The sequence below is a fragment of the Syngnathoides biaculeatus genome, chromosome 12, assembly GCF_019802595.1.
Source record: "Syngnathoides biaculeatus isolate LvHL_M chromosome 12, ASM1980259v1, whole genome shotgun sequence".
Classification (NCBI taxonomy): Eukaryota; Metazoa; Chordata; class Actinopteri; order Syngnathiformes; family Syngnathidae; genus Syngnathoides; species Syngnathoides biaculeatus.
The window spans coordinates 26,168,257-26,187,505 of NC_084651.1; the positions used below are offsets into that span (position 1 = coordinate 26,168,257).

The 19,249-nt window shown below is 38.4% G+C and overlaps 1 protein-coding gene and 1 long non-coding RNA gene across 12 annotated transcripts in view; one reads left to right on the top strand and one right to left on the bottom strand.

Annotated features, from left to right (window-relative positions):
- The window catches only part of LOC133510266 (uncharacterized), a 42,144-nt gene extending 34,798 nt beyond the window's left edge, over positions 1 to 7,346 (top strand). For all 11 annotated transcript variants that reach the window (XR_009797561.1, XR_009797570.1, XR_009797562.1 and 8 more), the window contains one exon: positions 6,031 to 7,346. This is a non-coding gene — a long non-coding RNA (uncharacterized LOC133510266). The remainder of the gene's footprint in view (positions 1 to 6,030) is intronic.
- Positions 1 to 16,196, bottom strand: part of LOC133510264 (cytosolic phospholipase A2 zeta-like) — a 42,916-nt gene extending 26,720 nt beyond the window's left edge. The window contains exons 1-12 of the mRNA XM_061838085.1: positions 16,112 to 16,196; positions 15,853 to 15,983; positions 13,898 to 14,026; positions 11,771 to 11,805; positions 11,646 to 11,688; positions 11,442 to 11,449; positions 11,206 to 11,273; positions 10,935 to 11,071; positions 10,630 to 10,761; positions 7,781 to 7,821; positions 6,028 to 6,070; positions 2,594 to 2,648 (exon numbers count right to left, since the gene is read on the bottom strand). Coding sequence (XP_061694069.1) covers positions 2,594 to 2,648; positions 6,028 to 6,070; positions 7,781 to 7,821; positions 10,630 to 10,761; positions 10,935 to 11,071; positions 11,206 to 11,273; positions 11,442 to 11,449; positions 11,646 to 11,688; positions 11,771 to 11,805; positions 13,898 to 14,026; positions 15,853 to 15,983; positions 16,112 to 16,196 — 907 coding nt within the window. The remainder of the gene's footprint in view (positions 1 to 2,593; positions 2,649 to 6,027; positions 6,071 to 7,780; positions 7,822 to 10,629; positions 10,762 to 10,934; positions 11,072 to 11,205; positions 11,274 to 11,441; positions 11,450 to 11,645; positions 11,689 to 11,770; positions 11,806 to 13,897; positions 14,027 to 15,852; positions 15,984 to 16,111) is intronic.
- Between the last annotated feature and the right edge of the window lie 3,053 nt (positions 16,197 to 19,249).

Here is a 19,249-nt window from a genome sequence, read left to right on the forward strand (position 1 = left end):
TGCAGCCAAAGTTGCATTTTGTCAAGGTGGTGGCCAAGAAATACAGAGGTTTTGACATCCCCAATGAAATGACTGCCTGATTGATGATACCGCTGCACCAATTGTTTGATATATTTTTCTACAATTTAAAACATTTTCATCATTGTTAGCATCCAGCACTGTGTGAATTATTATTATTATTTTTTATTAATAACTGTCCTGGTCATTGTGTATCAAAGTCATTGTTCACATACAGTTTCCCATTCGCGGTTCACAGTTCACGGCCCCGCACATTATGATCTCCAAGTTTTGTTTTTTTTAATTTACCCCATTTTCGTGATCATAAAGGTCTTAAATTGTCTTCTGAATGGACAAGGTGTCAGATTAGACATGGGGTCTAACAATGCGGTGCACTGAGTTCAATATTTACAATTGTTGAGTGACTTGTCCAACAAAGTACACTTAAACACACTGGTTACACTGTTAGCATGCATGCCAGAGAGTGTTTTAGCATGGATGTAAGCTAACTTATGATGAAAGTCATGAGGTAGTGAGGAACAATTGCATTTCACATCTGTAAGCGGAACAAGCTGACATTTCCCCCACACTGCTGTATAGGCAAGTCATTACTGATGATGTACATACTCACAGTGTCACATCGAAACTAAAATGATCCCACCACACCACAGCAAACAGAGAAGCATAACTACCAGATGATAAAACTCAAGAACGACTCATGAAATAACCCCTGCTTCAATACATATTGAAAAATCATATTGATTATTTAAAATAAAATTAATCAGGCAGAAATTAGATAAACTTTCTTCATCCATCCATTTTATGACCCGCTTATCCTCACAAGGGTCGTGGGAGCGTTGAAGTCTATCCCAGCTATCATTGGGCAGCCAATCACAGGGCACATAGACATACAATGAAGAAAATAAGTATTTGAACACCCTGCTATATTGCAAGTTTTCCCACTTAGAAATCATGGAGGGCTCTGAAATTTTCATCGTAGGCGCATGTCCACTGTGAAAGCACAATGTATGATTTTTTTTAACCATTTATTTATGTGATACAGCTGACAATAAGTATTTGAACACCTGATAAAACCAATGTTAATATTTGGTACAGTAGCTTTTGTTTGCAATTACAGAGGTCAAACATTTCCTGTAGTTGTTCACCAGGTTTGCACACACTGCAGGAGGGATTTTGGCCCACTCCTCCACACAGATCTTCTCTAGATCCCTCCAAAGATTTTCTATTGGGCTTAGGTCTGGAGACTGGCGAGGCCATGCCAGAACCTTGATATGCTTCTTACGGAGCCACTCCTTGTTTTTCCTGACTGTGTGCTTCGGGTCATTGTCATTTTGAAAGACCCAGCTGCGACCCACCTTCAATGGTCTGACTGAGGGAAAGAGGTTGTCCTTGGGATGGAACTCATCATTCGTCTTCCTCCAAACACATGGTTGGTGGATTTATGACCAAAAGGTCCTATGACTCCTCTGTATCATCCAAATAGTCATTGGCAAACCTAAGACAGGACATGTGCTGGTTTAAGCAGGGGAACACTCCGTGCCATGCATGATTTCAAACCATGACGTCTTGGTGTATTACCAACAATCACCTTGGAAACGGTGGTCCCAGCTCTTTTCAGGTCATTGACCAAGTCCTGTCGTGTAGTCCTGGGCTGATTCCTCACCTTTCTAAGGATCAATGAGACCCCACAAGGTCATATCTTGCATGGGGCTCCACTCCAATGGAGATTGACCGTCATGTTTAGCTTCTTCCATTTTGTAATGATTGCTCCAAAAGTGGACCTTTTTTCACCAAGATGCTTGGCAATTTCTCCGTAGCCCTTTCCAGCCGTGTGGAGTTGTACAATTTTGTCTCTGATGTCTTGGACAGCTCTTTGGTCTTGGCCAGATTACAAATTTGAGTCTTACTGATTGTATGGGGTGGACAGGTGTCTTTATCCAGCTAATGACCCCACACAGGTGCCTCTGAGTCAGGATAATACATGGAGTGGAGGTGGAGTTTTAAAGGCAGACTAACAGGTCTTTGAGGGTCAGAATTCTAGCTGATAGACAGGTGTTCAAATACTTATTTGCAGCTGTATCACACAAATAAATTGTTAAAAAATCATACATTGTGATTTCTGGATTTTTCTTTTTAGATTATCTCTCTCACAGTTGACATGCAGTGACGATGAAAATTTCAGACCCCTCCGTGATTTCTAAGTGGGAGAACTTCCAATGTAGCAGGGTGTTCAAATAATTACTTCACACTCACAATCACACCTAGGAGCAATTTAGAATCTGAAATTAATACAAGTTTTTTGGGAGGTGGAAGGAAACCGGAGTGCCTGGAGAAAACCCGTGCAGGCATGGTTAGAACATGCAAATTCCACACAGGAGGGGCTGGGATTTGAACCCCAGTCCTCAGAAATGTGGGACCAACACTCTAACCAATTGCACCACCATGCCCCCTAAACTCTGTTCATGTCCACCCAAAATCTGAACGAGTTCATCAACTTTCAGTCATTGAACCCGTACAGTACAACACTGACAAAGTCTGACATACTGGTGAACAGAACTCTAATAACATTCAATACCAGAATTGTTTAGTAGCTTGTCAACATCGATGTCCAAAACAGAGAATGGGGCAGCCTAAAGGAAAGACATATTTTATATACTGTAGAGTTGGGTAACTATGGGGAAAAAATAATGATCACAATTATTTGATTAATATTGAAATCACAACACAATTATTCATTGATTTTGAAAAAAATTACTACCAAAACTCAATTTTAAATATAGCTAAAATAAACTTGTTCCAAGTAAAACAATAGTATTTTATAAAACAGAAATATAAAATAATAAAGCAAAACAAATTCAGCCATAGCTAAGAAACATTGGCATTCCTTCGGTGACTGTACTGTCTATTACTGTATTTTTTGGACTATAAGTCACAGTTTTTTTATAGCAATTTATATGTAAAAAAAATTATATATCTATATCTATCTATATATATATATATATATATATATATGTGTGTGTGTGTGTGTGAAATTATTAAAACATTATTACATCCATCCATCCATTTTCTGAACTGCTTATTCAGTTTTTCCACCCTAACAACCACAAGAAGACGGTCTAGGCCTGTGTATCTGTACCTGCTACTTCTGTACCTCTGACAATTAATCATTTCAACATTAGCGGTAACTGATAAAAACAGCTGAGAAGGACTGAATAAATGTGGCATTTAAGAGGAAATTGTATTCTGCATCTTGGACTGAATAAATGTGGCATTTAAGAGAAAATCGTATTCTGCAGATTACAAGATGCAATTAGTGAAATATGTAGCTACACTAAGCTTCCAGGTGACTTCTTTAGAGCACAAAAATCTCTGTTTGTGCTGCATCAATACCAAGCAAGTGCACATCAAGCCACAGTTAAAAAATAAATTAAATATTTTCAACTCTTTACCTAGCGGCACGGTGGCCCAGTTGGTAAAGAGTTGGCCTCACATTCAATCCCGGACCCACCTATGTTGACTTTGGATGTTCTCCCCATGCCTGAGTGGGTTTCCTCCGGGCACTCCGGTTTCCTCCCACATTCCAAAAATATGCAACATTAATTGGACACTCTAAATTGCCCCTAGGTGTTATTGTGGGTGCGTTTTGTTTGTCTCAATGTGCCCTGCGATTGGCCGGTAACCAGTTCAGGGTGTACCCCGCCTCCTGCCCGTTGACAGCTGGGATAGGCTCCAGCACTCCCTGTGACCCTTGTGAGGATAAGCGGTGAATAATATGGATGGATGGATGGATCAGTGATGAAAGTCCTCTGGAATTCCGGATTTTTAAATTTTCATGAATATTGCTCCAGAAAATTGAGGAAAAATTGCCTAAAATTAATCCGGATATTAGTTGACAACATTGAACGAGCATTTGTTTGAGTTCGTTGTTTTGCTTTCACGAGCGTAGCCAAGTTGAGGCACTAACACTAGTAACAGTAACGCCCCTCCCCTCATATTCTCTCAAGACGTCACTTCTTTTGTGTGGTCTTGACATTAATTTACGTGTTTATTTCATTAATGTTGTTAACTAAACAAGCCTGCTCCAAAACAACCGGTATTCACCCGGAAACAGGAAATGCAAGTTAACCGTACTGAGTATGTATGGAGCATGTATGAAAGCGTATATTCAGAACTGCTTCACGTAATGCGAGCGCATTTACGTCTAAAGTCATCAACATCATGAGTCATGTCAAAGGAAATTCAGTTACACCAGGGGTGCTCATTGCGTCGATTGCAAGCCAGTGTGATGGTGTTAAAAAAAAAAAAAAAACAAAGCAAAAATAAGACTATCATCGACCTCGTCGCTTGGTTCAGGTGTGGCCAATACGTCGAGCACATGCACATAAAGGCGCGTTCTACCAAGCCAACCTCCTATTTACGGCAGTCCCGTGGTGCGAAACCCCCCCACCCCCCACAACAATACGTCACAATTGCCGACAGGAATGTTTGAATGTATCGCTAGCTTGTTGCCACGAACGCCGATTATGTTCGACTAAACTTTCAGCATTTTCAAAACATTGCCAGTATAGACTGTTCGTGTTTATTCGTTGACAGGCCAGTACATCTAACTTTTCTTCAGATAAAGTTTGTCAGATCAAGAATTTTTTTTGATGAAAAATTTTAAATACCGTTTTGTATCATGTTCTACTAATATCACTTGAAATTGGAAATGATCATTTCTGAGCTTTAAATTTTAGTTTTCTATTTTAGTTATGTATTTGTTTATTTTATTTTTAATTTACAGTTATATTATATTAATCCAGTAAGTTATTTTAAGTCCATCCCTAATCACACCCGCAACTTTATCTGCGAGGATGATTGACCACAAGATGAAATGTCTGTTCTTAGTGTTGGGTTTTATCAAATAAATTTCCCTCAAAAAATGTGACTTATACTCCAGTGCGATTTATACTTTTCTTCTTTATTATCCATTTTTTTGGCTTGTGCAATTTAAACTCTGGAGCGACTTCTAGTCCGGAAAATACAGTATACATATTTTTCTTGGAAAAAAAAATCACCAAAAAAAAAATCACTAAATATTCTGGTACATACCAAAAATAAATAATGTTCGTAATCCTAATTGACCTAAAACAGGAAATTTTTTGTCTTATTTCATGTCAGACAATCAGGTGGGAAATAAGTGTTTGTGTCTTTTTGTAGTAAGCAATGACTGTTCCTCCTGTGCACACTTTGGCCTCTTCGGTTCAGTGCGGTGTGATGGATACACAAAATAGCATTTTTAAAGCAAGCTAAATAAGTTTATTTTAAACTTATTTAAAACTTTATTAAACTCACTTTTCACAGATTAGAAAGAATATATGCCCATGAGTATGATTGCATCACCTTTTTCCATGTGGTACCACGGCGTTTGTGTGTGAATATTGGTTATTTGAATGGAAATCTTTCCCTTGAGCCAGTGCTGATCTGAGCTAGTCTGTCAATAGGGCTTCCATTGATGCGAGATTAGGATACCCTCATAGTTTCTAGGCAGGGTATGTCCTGCTACAATATTACTGGCTCCAGGATATGCACTGCTGCACTATGATTGGCTGAAGTATTTCTGTGGAACACACTCTACTGCTTACTACCACCTACTGCAGAATGGAAAAGAAGTACTGTCAATGAAAATGACAAGTATGGCGCCGTTAACGCATTTCCGACTAACTCTAACCCACTCTAATACTAACCTTGACATCATAAACTGCCTGAAGCCCCAACCTTAGCCCTAAATACAACCACAATGATGGTTAAGTGTTTTTCTTTGATTAGAATGCTTTTCTGATAGTAAGAAGCCAAATTGTGATTGAATTTAGGCGAATCGCCCAGCAATTACCACAGCCGTAAACTTTATTGAATGTGTAAAATTGTGATCAAGATAATTACTTACCACTATTGTACTTGTATGTGATACAATCAGACACTAAGTATAGAGTTTACATAAGTGCAAATGATAGTCTTGATGTGTCTCACCAGGAGGATGCCATTGCTGTGATATTCACAAGAGGGTTCTTCACTAAAAAATAAAGAAAAAAAAATGACATAGTTGCTGAAAGAAAAAGGAAGAAGTTGCTGTTGTATACAAGGTCTGTCAGAAAAGTTCCAGAACTGCTGACATTACAAACCACAAGTTTTCCACTTTCCACAACAAAGAGATCCTGCGGCATTTGCTTCATTTAGTGTGCAAGAAGTTAGAGTCTCACAATGCCCTGAGGGTCCAACACTTCCTGGAGGAAAATAACACTGACGTCCTGGAGCAACTTCCCTAATCACCTGACCTGGCTCTATGAGATTGTTTTCTCATCTTTCCTGAGTTCAAGGGTGTTATCAAGGGAATATACTTTGAAGACATAGTGAAACCTCAAGATGCCGGGGACTGTGGAGCTGCGGAGGATCCCAAAAGAATCCTTCTAACTACATGGAGATAGCCCCCACATTGTCTCTTGTGTTTTTAAGTTATTAACCAATCTTCAGTGTTGAAAATACTGACCAAAGAGCAAATCTATGTACTCTTCTTCATATTAGCAGTCTGAGAAGTGTCATTACTTTTAAGACTTTATCCTCACTCCAAAGGAGCCTCACAACATTAAGTTACTTAAAAGACTGAAAGTGTATATTCTTTTAGATAAAATATTGCTCAGCTCATTGTTTTTTTTCTTTAATTGCATCTCTTATGGCTCCTAGACGCAGCGGGTGGTAGTGATGTGATATGTCGAGTAATTGACTTTACACTGATCCACTCGGTTTGATCGGTATTGGTCGATAATTAGCATTGTATGCTAATCAGCTGATTGGCTTCTATGTTATATTGCACCAATCGAGTCACTGACATCATCGCTCGGCTCCACAAAGGGGCTTTACTCTGTGTCCCCATCGCGTATGAATCTAAAGCTAGTTTATTTTTAGTTTTTTTACGTGTTTTGTGATGTTGTGCTGTAGCAATCGATGGCCAAATCACGTTTTTTTTTTTTTTCAATCTTATTGGTGAAAAAACACATAATCGGTGTGGGACTATTTTACAGTGTCTCAGAGAAACAACACAAGCTATTTTCAATCTGTGTACAACTGAAAGTACGTCTTGTAGTACATCATTGAAATTCTTCAACGTGAAAAATTTGGTCTGGCACCTGAAGAATGTACACAAGGAAGAGCATGCCGTGTCCAAGCAACACAGCGTAGGGAGGAACCAAAAAAAGGGAAAATCCAACGCGGACAAACTCTGGACAACACCGAACCATATCGCCGGGACAATGAAAAAGTAAGCATGTCATTAAAAGGTATTTGTTAAAGTATTTTTCTTTGTTACTTGTATTTTTTAAAGTACTTTTCTTGAAATTATTTCAATCATCAATCATTGCAATCAATCATTAGGACCCACTATTTCTGTTGTTGTATGGTTACGGGATACAGTACACAAGTATATACAATAAATGAACAAGTCATGGTAACAGACATGTTGCTGCATCTTGTCATCAGATCGGTGATCCGTTATCGCTTGTTTAAAACAGGACACCCCAAAAATCATGATTGTGTAAAGCCTACTAATAAATCAGATTGAACATGTTTATGGGTGTTATAAGTGTTGTTAAGAAATGCAAAAAAAGCAATGAGGTAAAATAACAACTTTAACTATTTTGTATTGTGTAAATCAAGTAAAATGGTGTCTTGTTTTTATTTGCTGAGTGGTTTCAGAGATGCGAGGATTCCACCTGTCAATCACAATTACCTGTGGAGCATCTCAAACTCTATTAAAATGTGGTCAGTTGTCTGGAAAAAACACACAAACATGAAAACATGTGAGAGACAATTTTTTACCCAATAGGAGTATTTTTTTACAGACTATTATACATGTACAATACATAGACGTAATTCATAAGACCGATGGACAACGAATTCTTTTTGTGTGGTTCATAGGTCAGTAGTCAGTTGATGTGATGACCACTAGCTGCAGGCAAGGGATGATGAACTAAGGGGAAACAACTTAAGTCTGCTGCACACTGGAGTTGTTTGCTGAGACAAAAGTCATTCAAGAAAATTTGTGTGTGTGTAATTCCGTTTTCAGCCTCACGAGTCCTTGAGAGAAATTTCTAAGCAGTTTGATACTTTTTACCTCCTGGGGTGAAAATACTCACCTTGTCCAGAATGCTTTTGGGCAGAAGTTCAAGTAGCCAATGAAAACGTATGATCCGTAACTTTCCCCCAGCTGTCAGTGGCTACGTATTAGAGAATAAATTCTGTGGTGAGACGTTGCCTCTTCCAGTTACAGAACATGAATGAAACTAAAGATCTTGAAGACTTTTAATTATTTCTAATTTATTTGTGAGGTATATTTTTGTCATCTTTTCAAATGCCTGCTTGTCCATTTTCCCATTTTTGAAATCAGGAGACGTTTATCATATAAACTGGTTTTATCGGGCCACACATGGACCAATTTATCCTTAAAGGTATACAGTAGTCGCTGACAACATCGCGGAGGGTCATAATTGGATACATTTTGATTGGCAACCTGAATTTCTGCTCTCTGCCTGTCAGCAAAGTCATTTTTTTTCACCTGATGAGGCAAAAAAAATTAACCATGTTAGACATTCCTCCCATGACTTCATGAAGCAGAAAACTCACTAAAAATTATATGCACACAGCAAGTTATCTTTTGAGAAAATTATCTCAAATGACTTTTTTTTTCAGACTTAAAGCTATGAAGGGAGAAATGAGAGAAGTATGGAATGAAAAATATCTTTGGCCTCACGAAAGGCCTGCTGCACAACAAGTAACATGGCTTAAGGTGACTAAAGTGGAAAGTGATTTTTTGCTACACACCACGGAATTGAGCACCACACACAAGCCAACTATAATAAAACGGAAAAACTGCTACACTTGAGTTGGCTTTGAGGTTCTACCTACAATTTACTTTACTAATACACTGTATTGATTTTTATTGAAACACAGAAATGTGCTGTGATTGTCAAGATAGAAAAGCATGCCCACAAAGAAGAGCAAACGTGTGACAATCGGAAAGAGTATATTTTGAGATGCTGTTGGTATTGATTGATTGCCCCTTTCACTCCCTGCACCCATACATTTTGGTGACAGATTTTACTTGCTTTCTAGCCACAAGTACATCCATCCATCCATTTTCTGAGCCGAGGGTCATAAAGGGAAAAGCCATGCGAGGAATTCTAAACCAATAAGAGTACAGAAAATTCTAATGTCAACAGGGGAGGTAGGTACCCATCTTAATTGAATCTCAAATCTGATTGGTTCAGATTTTTAAAAAAAGAAAGTACTGTAAAACGTAGGAAGCACGGTGACACAGCTGGAAATCGTTGGCCTCACAGTTTTGAGGACCCAGATTCAATCCCTGTGTGGAGCTTGCATGTTCTCCCCCTGTACCTGTGTGGGTTTTCTCCTGGCATTCCAGTTTCCTCCCACATCCACAAAAGATGGAACATTAACTGGAGATTCTAAATTGCCAGGTGTGATTGTGAGTGCGGCTGTTTGTCTGTGTGCGCCGCGATTGGCTGGCAACCAGTTCAGTGTGTACCCTGCCTCCTGCCGGTTGATAGCTGGGATAAACTCTAGAATGCCCCGCGAGCCTTGTGAGGACAAGCGCCTAAGAAAATGGATGGATGGATGGATGGATGGATGGATGGTTGGAACTCTATACCTGCCATCTGCCCTGGAGGCTTAACCGAAATACTGTACTCCAGCCATTTAATACCTCCGTGACTCAGAGCTTTAAGGTAGTCTTGCGTGACCTGTGGCAGTGGATGGCGAATGGAGAGCACAGCTTCACGGCAACCAGGTGAAAGCACCATGCAACCTTCCGGGAAGTCACAGTACGGCTCGACAAAGAGTATGGGCTTCCGTGACAACCAAAACCATCATGTCAGAATTCAGAAACGCTGGAATAGGCTAGTAGTAACTGCGACCCTTGTGAGGATAAGCGGCTAATAAAAGTGAATTTATGGATGGATGGATGGAAAACATATTGTAGTAGATTGTGTGTATTTGTTGTTGGCCGCCAGTCTTCAGTCTGAAGGCTCTGGGAAGCCTACATTAAAATAAATATGACTTGATGACACTGAGAAGCATCTGATTTGAACGAAAAAAGTAAAATAAACTTAACCTTTAAATGACTGGATGGTGTGCTACCAAGACTACATGAAACAAATACAAGGTACTGTTGGAAATAAATGAATACAATATTTACTTGGACTGTAGCTTCTGGTCAGTGCTGTTGCTAAGGGTTAAAACCTGCAGCATATTTAATTTTTGTTGAGCTTTAAAACTAATGCATTTTTAATTGGCTTTTACATCTGCAATGTCTTTGTGCAAGCAGCATGACTCAGAAATGGGACAATGCCAGGTGAACAACTTTGGTCATGTAAACTTAGTGTTGTAGCCAAGACCTAATCTAAGAACACATCAAGATTTTACAGTATTTATTAGTGGATTTCACATTACTTGAATCCTGGTTACATCCCATCACAGTTGTGAAATATAATCCACATTGCACTACAGGATGAGTCTGAGAGTGAGACCTCCAAAAAGTATATTACGACTGTTTGCACATACCTTTGTATCCAAGGTGAATGCCACAGTTTCCTTCTTTCCCATTGTGAGGTTGCTCAGGTCAAACAGAATGGTTGAAATGAGGTCATCGTATGAAATTGGGTCCTTGTCATGCAGCCTGATTTCTAAAACATTCTGGGAAGTAAATTGTACTTTACTTTTAATTGTCTGCAGTCTTTGAAGCATTTTCTGACTTGAACCTGAAGTGTGTTAACCAAACACAGCCCTTTTAAAATGTAACATAAACATACTTTGGAAAACACAGCCCATGATTTCATCTGAAGTCGGTTGATTTTCTGTGGACTTACTTTCAAATGGGAGGGCACTCTAAAGGTGAAAGTTTCATTCCACTCTGGATTGCAGTTATTTTGCACTGTTGTTGTGTTGAAAATACTTGCAGTCGCCGTAGGAAGACAAAGAGTGACATAGCAGTCTGACTCTGAAACTGTAACATATAGACGGAGTGGAAGAAAACCTATTAAATAATATGTTTGAAAGTAGCCAAATTTCCATTCCAAAAGTAACCATGAAAAATCAATGTTTAGCTTACGAAATACATGAAGGAAATTCTGTACGTACAGTAATCGCTGGAATAGCTTGTTTTGGCTTTTAGGATGGTCACATTTAATTTCCAGTAAGAACAACTTCTTTCTGTTAAATGAAGATATATTTGAAGAAACTGGAACATGAAATGCCATACATGATTCCATTTGGATCTAGATTTGTGGCTAATACTAACTAGATATGTTCATCACATTTCTTCTCATAATTAGCTCGGGTTGTTTTATTTTTTCAACAGACAATCAAATAAAAACACTTGGCCCTTCATGACACTCTACCATATCATGAAAATCTATTTTGTTCTGCTGTATTTTGCTTGTATCTGCAGGCCATAAAACTGATCTAATTTATCTAAATGGAATACTGAATGGATGGTGATAAAAGAACTGTGTCCATGAGTACAATGTTTCAATTCTAAATATATTTTTATTGAACTTCATTTGTCAATCTCTTACCACCAAATGACCATCTTTGTGGGGACTGACAACTTTCATCAAATTACTAAAGAAAAGAAAACACGAAGGATTACAAAAGGCCATGCATTTTCAGTTGAAATCAGATGAAATCAGATGAAAAACATCACCTTTCATGCAGCTCAAAGGATATCCAAAGTTTACCCTTTAAAGATAAACAAGAAGTATATACTTGAGATTTATTTAATTTATTTATCCATCGCTCTGTTGGTCTGTCTGTGAATCTGTCACTCTGACAAATATGTATGTGAGGTGCATGTAACTTCCAACAGGTTTAGAGGTATAAATATGGATGGCAAGATGGATATCAGTTGGTTATATTTTGTTTTTAAGATAATAATTTTCTAAGATATCAATGTAGTAAATTTCTCCTACAGCACTTGTCTTCACTGGGGTTATGGCTTATGCGCAGGGGTAGCCAACCAGTCAGAGATCAAGAGCTACATCTTTTACTGGAAGCGATAAAAGTGTATACTGCACTGTTTTGGCTACGGTTATCGTTTGATCTTTTATCTTAAAAGTCCTTTCACAAATAAACACTGTAACCAGAGGTGATTGTGGCACTTGTGCTGGAGTGAGGAATAAAGAAAGAAGCCGCATGTGAAACTCAAGAGCAAGTATCGTCTCTTTATTATTAGATTGAGCTATAGTACTTCTCGTATATAGCAAGTATGGTGTGATTGTGATTGTCTTGACGTCAGTGGGGAGCAACACGACAGGATGATACGGAAGTGAGCTAGAGAGGTTGGCGGGGAGAAAAGCGAAAAATATATCACCCAGGTTAAAAAGTGTTCATTATTTATTTTTAAAACTGCATCTGCATTTCTGTGAGATTTTTCAAAGTGACTAACTTGTGACTGTAAAGTTCAGTCCCTTTTGGGAATTCCAGGTCGATGTTAGCGTGGAGTGAGCTGAAAGTAAGATTTGAGGCTGTGAAATGTGTGATTGACATCTGACACAAAAGGCACAGTAGCTGGACGTTGCACTCAACAACCAAAAAAAAATTGAGCTCTCGCACTCAGGTTAAAACGTCCTGGGTTCATCCACATTTTTGTTTAACTGCTGTTTTGCCATCACTTTTGAGAGCAAAATTAACATTATTTTCTCCAAACATCACAATCCAAGTGGGAAACTTTGATCAATTTTCATTCAGTGTGCATGGCAGTTTTGTGAAAATACTGTGTTAACCTTTCATGCTACGGTCACGTGATCTACTCGGGAGACGCAAGTGAGACGTCTTCTCCGGGACCAAGGTCGTCCTGATGGGGGTTAGCTCCCTTTTCTTGTTGCACAGCTGAGCTGGGTGGCGGGAGCAATAAAGCTACTCTTCTCTTGTTGCCGTCACGCTTTTTTGTCTTCTCATGCTCCCGCTGTACATGCCTGCACAGACCACTCTCACTCAGCCATCAATGCTCACGCCCACGCACACTGAGCTTGTTGTCACAATACCAGTAACAACCATAATAAACTCAAGCAAAGCGTCCATGCAAATACCATAATAAATGCAAGCAAAGTGCACTCGCAGCTACCAAAATGAATTCAAGCTAAGTGCGTGCGTATTAAAAAAAACAGAACTTTGATATGCTTCCTTGCCTTCGCGAGAGTTGCATGAAAGGAGGCAAAGAGCCGCACGCTGCTCGAAACCCGCAGGTTGGCCACCCCTGGTACGGGTACTGGATCCTATCTCAGCTGACTATGGACCCCATGCCAAGCAATCACAGTGTACATTTAGACAAATAACCATTCACACCTACAGAGAATTTACTCTTCAATATAACAAAGAAGCCTATTTTGGGAACAGGGGGCTCTTGTGCCCGGAGAAACCCCAAGCAAAAATGGGACAAAATTAACAATCTGTATTTTTTGGCAGTAATGGAAATATTTTACTTTCTTGTCAACAGATAACACTTCTAACTGCTCACACTCCTCAGCATCCTTGGGGAAAAAAACATGTCAGAAGTCCTATGTCAGAGTTGGGGTTTTAAACTTCAGATTATGTCCACGAGTATCCTAAAATGGCCCATTTGGTATGGTCCACACCACCGGCATTAATACTGGTTTCCCAAAAACGGAGAAGTTGAAGATTTCCAAATTCATACAAGTAAAAATGCATTGAAAAAACATTTGAAATCCTATTTCAGTTTTCAATTCATCTTGCAATCATTTCTTAAGACAGACAGACTTCTTATGTATTTGTATTACAATCATCAGAAATAATTGTTGTCTATTTACTGTACCTGAGGCTGGATGGCAAATTCCTTGATTTCCTTCTTGCCCACTTTAAGAGTGCTGATATCAAACATGATTCTTTGAATCACATAGTCAAAAATGGGGTCCTCATCATACAAATGTATCTGAAGAATATTCTGGGAACATAGCACATTATTAACAGTTGACAGTACCTTATAAATGTAAAACACAATTGACATAATTTTAAATCCAACTTAAGAGTGCTGATATCAAACATGATTCTTTGAATCACATAGTCAAAAATGGGGTCCTCATCATACAAATGTATCTGAAGAATATTCTGGGAACATAGCATATTATTAACAGTTGACAGTACCTTGTAAATGTAAAACACAATTGACATAATTTTAAATCCAACTTAATTCCATGTACAGTTTAATCTTAAATTAAATGAATTTTAAGATAATACTCCCTCTGTGTACTGTTTTGATTTCGTATTTGCCTCCTTTTGAAATGTTATTTATGCTGTAATCTGTTTCTAACTTAAATTTGCATTATTTTTTCTCACTGACTGTTCATAACCCTTTTGGACATACTGTCGATGCACACTTGAGGTGTTCTTTTTTTGGTGACTAGAGGATTGTGTCTCTGCTTTTTTAAAATTATGTGGTTCTGTTGGCGTCATCAAGCCACGATCGCCAAGTCTCACTGAAGCAGTTTGGGTGTGTGCAGTGGTTGGTGTGAGAATCAGCATCTCTAAATATGAGGCCCTGGTCTTCAGTCTGAAAACCGTGGAGTCCTCTCTCCTGGCACGTGTAAAAGTCAAAATACTTTGGGTTCCCTTTCACAAGTGAGGGAAGAGTAGAGCCCAAGCTTAGTGCAGCATCTGCAGTGATGCAGACTTTGTTCTGGCCTGTCATGGAGAGGAAGGGGCTGGGCAGCACTGCAAACCCCAAAATTTATAGGTCGATTTTACATTCTTAGAAGCTGTGGGTCATGACTGAAAAAACAAAGTCACAAATACAAGTGGCCCAAATGAGTTTCCTTTACAGAGTATCCAGGTTCTCCCTTCAAGAGACATTCAGTCACCTGTGAGATGTTTCAGTAAGAGACACTTTTGTTCCACACTGAGAGAAGCCAGATGAGGTGGTACTTTCCTCCTCTTCACAACGTACATGGACTTGCCCCAGCTTGTTACCCACATTGGCTTAATTAAAAGATTTTTGGTGGGTGACAAGTCTGCCAAGTTATATCTTGCCTTTGTGTTCAGTGCAAGTTCACCAGTTCACAAATGCATACACCCTTACCAATAAATACAATACAAAACATACTACTAATTGAAATGTATGATTTGCTTCAACTTTTTTTCCCCAAATTATCATCTGAAAATTAATACTTGTTCAATTCATTCATCACTGATGATGTCAACTTTTGTACAGACAGCAATAGGTTCAGCTGTTTGTTTCCATGTAACCTATAATTGACTGCCAGGAAGCTCAGAGTGTGTAGTCTGCTGTTTGCCTAAAATGAACTTTGATAGGCTCCAGTTTGCCTGTGACCCTCCACAGGATAAGCGTTTCATTGCCTTTATGTGATTATTTTCTGCGTTCTGTTTACATGCGACATAAAGTCGTGTAGTACATCGCTGGTGTCTGGCGGAATCATCGCATCTCCAAAATCAACACTTTCCAGAAAAACAAGAAGGAAAAAAAATGCATTTTTGTTGAACCATTACCATTGCATTGTCAAAGAGGGCAGGCTAGGCTTGTTTGCTGAAAATAAATAAATCAATCAATAATGGTCCCTTGTTGGGACTGACCAATAGTATAGATCTGTGGAAAAAAATATTAAATTGACAAAAAATGGACAAAGGAGGTTTTCGGCCTTAGAGTGATAAAATGAAGCATTTTAAAAGAGTGTATACCCTCTGTGATTACATCATTTAAAAATACTTGCTAAATAATAGAAGTTCCAATTAGTTGGAATCATTCAAAGGTCACACCTGAAGATTACTGTAGAGCTTGAAATAAAAGGTTTTGTTCCACTCTGGATTGTTGCTGTTGGCCACAGTATTTGTCTTAAAAACAATCGCAGGTGGCAAAGTCAGAGTGACATAGCAATCATTCTCAGAACCTAAAAGATAATATGTAATATCAGCATATATGAGTTGGAGGGATGCAAATTCTCACTTTATGACAATTTAACATCCCCAAAAGTCATGATGAAAACATTGTTACGATTTAAAGGATATCGTTACATACAAAAGTCCATTGATCGAATGTTTTCTGCCCTCAATATGGCGACACTGAGTGTCCAGGAGGAGACCACTGCATTCTGTAAAATCATGCAAGAAAAAAATAGAGGATGTATGTGGAGGAATGGGACAGTCACAATAGAGGAATGCATGTGACTAGTTTCTCCACACAAGAGGCGTCATGAAGCATAAAAAGGCTTTTGTAAAAAGTTTTAAATACTCTAAATACCATTGAGTGTGTTCAATTCTTTTTCCCTCAGTCAGTTCACATTTTTCACACACTACTCAATTTCCGAGCTAATTTGTTCTACGTTCGTTTTATGTATGGATTCCATAGGCTGTTACCAACATCTCGTGAAATTTTCGTCAAGAGCCACTTTGAAAATAGAATTAGTGAGAAAAAATGTGATAGATTAAATGCTACAACCGATGTACATACAGACATATACATACGAGACACTACTATATCTCTTTTAAATGAAATACTGTGCTTCTCCATTAAGTCAACAACAGCCATTCATTTTCAACCTATACAGAAGTCTAAAACATGACTATCAGTGACTACTTGATATGTAACAACAATAATCCAAATACTTTTAATCCTCCCATTTTCCATTAAATTAAGTACTCAAGAAGCAACATTTCCAGCAGTAATCAAAAAGCTTAGTTCTCTCAAATGTAGTTGACAAATATATTTGGGTAGGTTGGTCAACCAGTTTAGCAATTGATATATGCTAAATGGCAACAAAACATATATGACAGGGAGTCAGTAATCAATTAGTGAAAATTGCATCATAATATAGTTGCTTTACATTTCAATAGCTTTTTATTTGCGAGAATTTAAAAAAAATGAAATTTTAGTTGAAGTAAAAAATACAAGCGCAGGTAATAAAAATCAAATTTTGGAATAAAATCATCAACATGGATTTGCCCAACTTTATTGATCAAAGAACAAAGTCATTATAAATAACTTGGGTAAATAAATAAGATGACTGAAAGGTTGCATTACAATAGAAGAGATTGTTAACAAAACATAATTAATGTACATTGGCAAGAACATGGAACCAAGTAAAGATGTCATTGGTACACTAACCATTAGTGTTATGTAATAAACTTACCATTGCCATTGGGAATCATACAGCAAAAGTCAATGAAACATCAGCATGCGGCTGCATATAAACTTTCTATGACTGGAGATCCAAATAACACAGGGAATGTGCTTCTGAAGATTCATTTGTCACTCAAATGTTCCCCTCCAGCAAAATAACACGTACCTGCATGATAACAGACTAGTGCACACATTCTGATCTCTGTCCTAATTCAATGCTGTGGCCAGGTGCAAAGAGTTACACAAATAAATCACTCACTCCATTCTTTTCAAGGCAATCTTTAATTTTACCTCATATCCACCCAAAAAAAAAAAAATGCAATTCTGCTCTGTACATGATTGGACTGTATGTCCTAAAATAGTTATTCATTCCACTACTGGTATGGAAGAATCAGAATCAGATTCAGCTTTATTGGCCAAGTGTGTGAAAACACACAAGGATTGTTTTTCCAGCAGTAAGACATTCAAAACAAAGAAGAAAGAACAAAGCAACAAGAAAAAAGAACAAGACATTTCTGTTTATAGGAACTATTCCTGATAAGAGTCGTGCAAGATGTAAAATCTTCTTCATTTAGAATAGATAAGAGATAAGTGTATTAATGTCCCACATTGTGTTAAGTTTGTACAGTGTGTCTTTACCTGCTCCCGGTTCCCGTTATAGACCAGTGCAATGACAATTTTGCAAATAGAGCAGTATAAAGGGACGAATCGTGCAATAGTCTACAAAATATATTACTAATACGAATACTGATTGGGCCAGCAGGATGTGAGTGAGTGTCCTAACATGCCACAAGGAAGAAAATAGTAGGTTCGCTGATCGAGAATTTAATTATTTAATTGCCAGAGGGAAAAAAGTGTTCAAATGCCTGCTTGTTTTGACTTCCGTTGATCCGTCGCGCTTTCCCAATGGAAGGAGTTGGAAGAGCTGGTGGCCAGGATGTTCCCGTTATAGACCAGTACAATGTCAATTGTGCAAAGGGAACAGTTTAAAGTGACGAATCATGCAGTGTACAATATATATATAATATATATATATATATATATATATATATATACAGTGAAAAAATATATGAACACCCTACTATATTGCAAGTTCTCTCACTTAGAAATCATGGAGGGGTCTGAAATTTTCATCGTCGGTGCATGTCAACTGTGAGAGAGATAATCTTAAAAAAAAATCCAGAAATCACAATGTAGGATTTTTTTAATGATTCATTTGTGTGATACAGCTGTAAATAAGTATTTGAACACCTGTGTATCAGCTAGAATTCTGACCCTCAAATACCTGTTAGTCCGCCTATTAAAGTTTACCTCCCCTCCATGTATTATCCTGAAAAAGATCCACCTGTGTGAGGTCGTTAGCTGCATAAAGACACTTGTCCACCCCATACAATCAGTAAGACTCAAACTTGTAACATGGCCAAGAAAAAAGAGCTGTCCAAAGACACCAGAGACAAAATTGTACAACTCCATGCGGTTGGAAAGGGCTACGGAGAAATTACCAAGCAACTTGGTCAAAAAAAGGTCCACTGTTGGAGCAATCATTAGAAAATGGATGTGTTAAAATAATCATCCATATGTTCTCATTTTGTTCAAACTGTAGTTGGTTACACATCACCACCAAGCTTGTACCTTTGAACTCACTGTTTTGATGTAATCAATCTAACTTGATGTCATCAATCTAACAAATGTAAACAATCAGTTAGACTGCCCATGGTGTGAAACTGTGAAAGAAGCAAATGATCTGCCGCCTACTGTGGCTTCTTCACAGGTGCTGTTGGTGTCCATTGGTGATTGTGTCCTGAGAAAAGTCATCAAGAGGAAGTGCTGGTCCTCACCTCACTGGGATGCTCCACTCCCATGGTGATAAAGATAGCAGAACGTCCCACATGGATACACTTGTCCCACTGCAAGCCTGTGGCTCCCTTTTCATTCAACGACGAGTAGCGGTGGAAGTCCGGCTACAAAGGGTGGTATAGCAATAAAAAAAAAAAATCTCAAACCGGTGAAGAATTCAGCTGATCCGCGCTTGAGCAT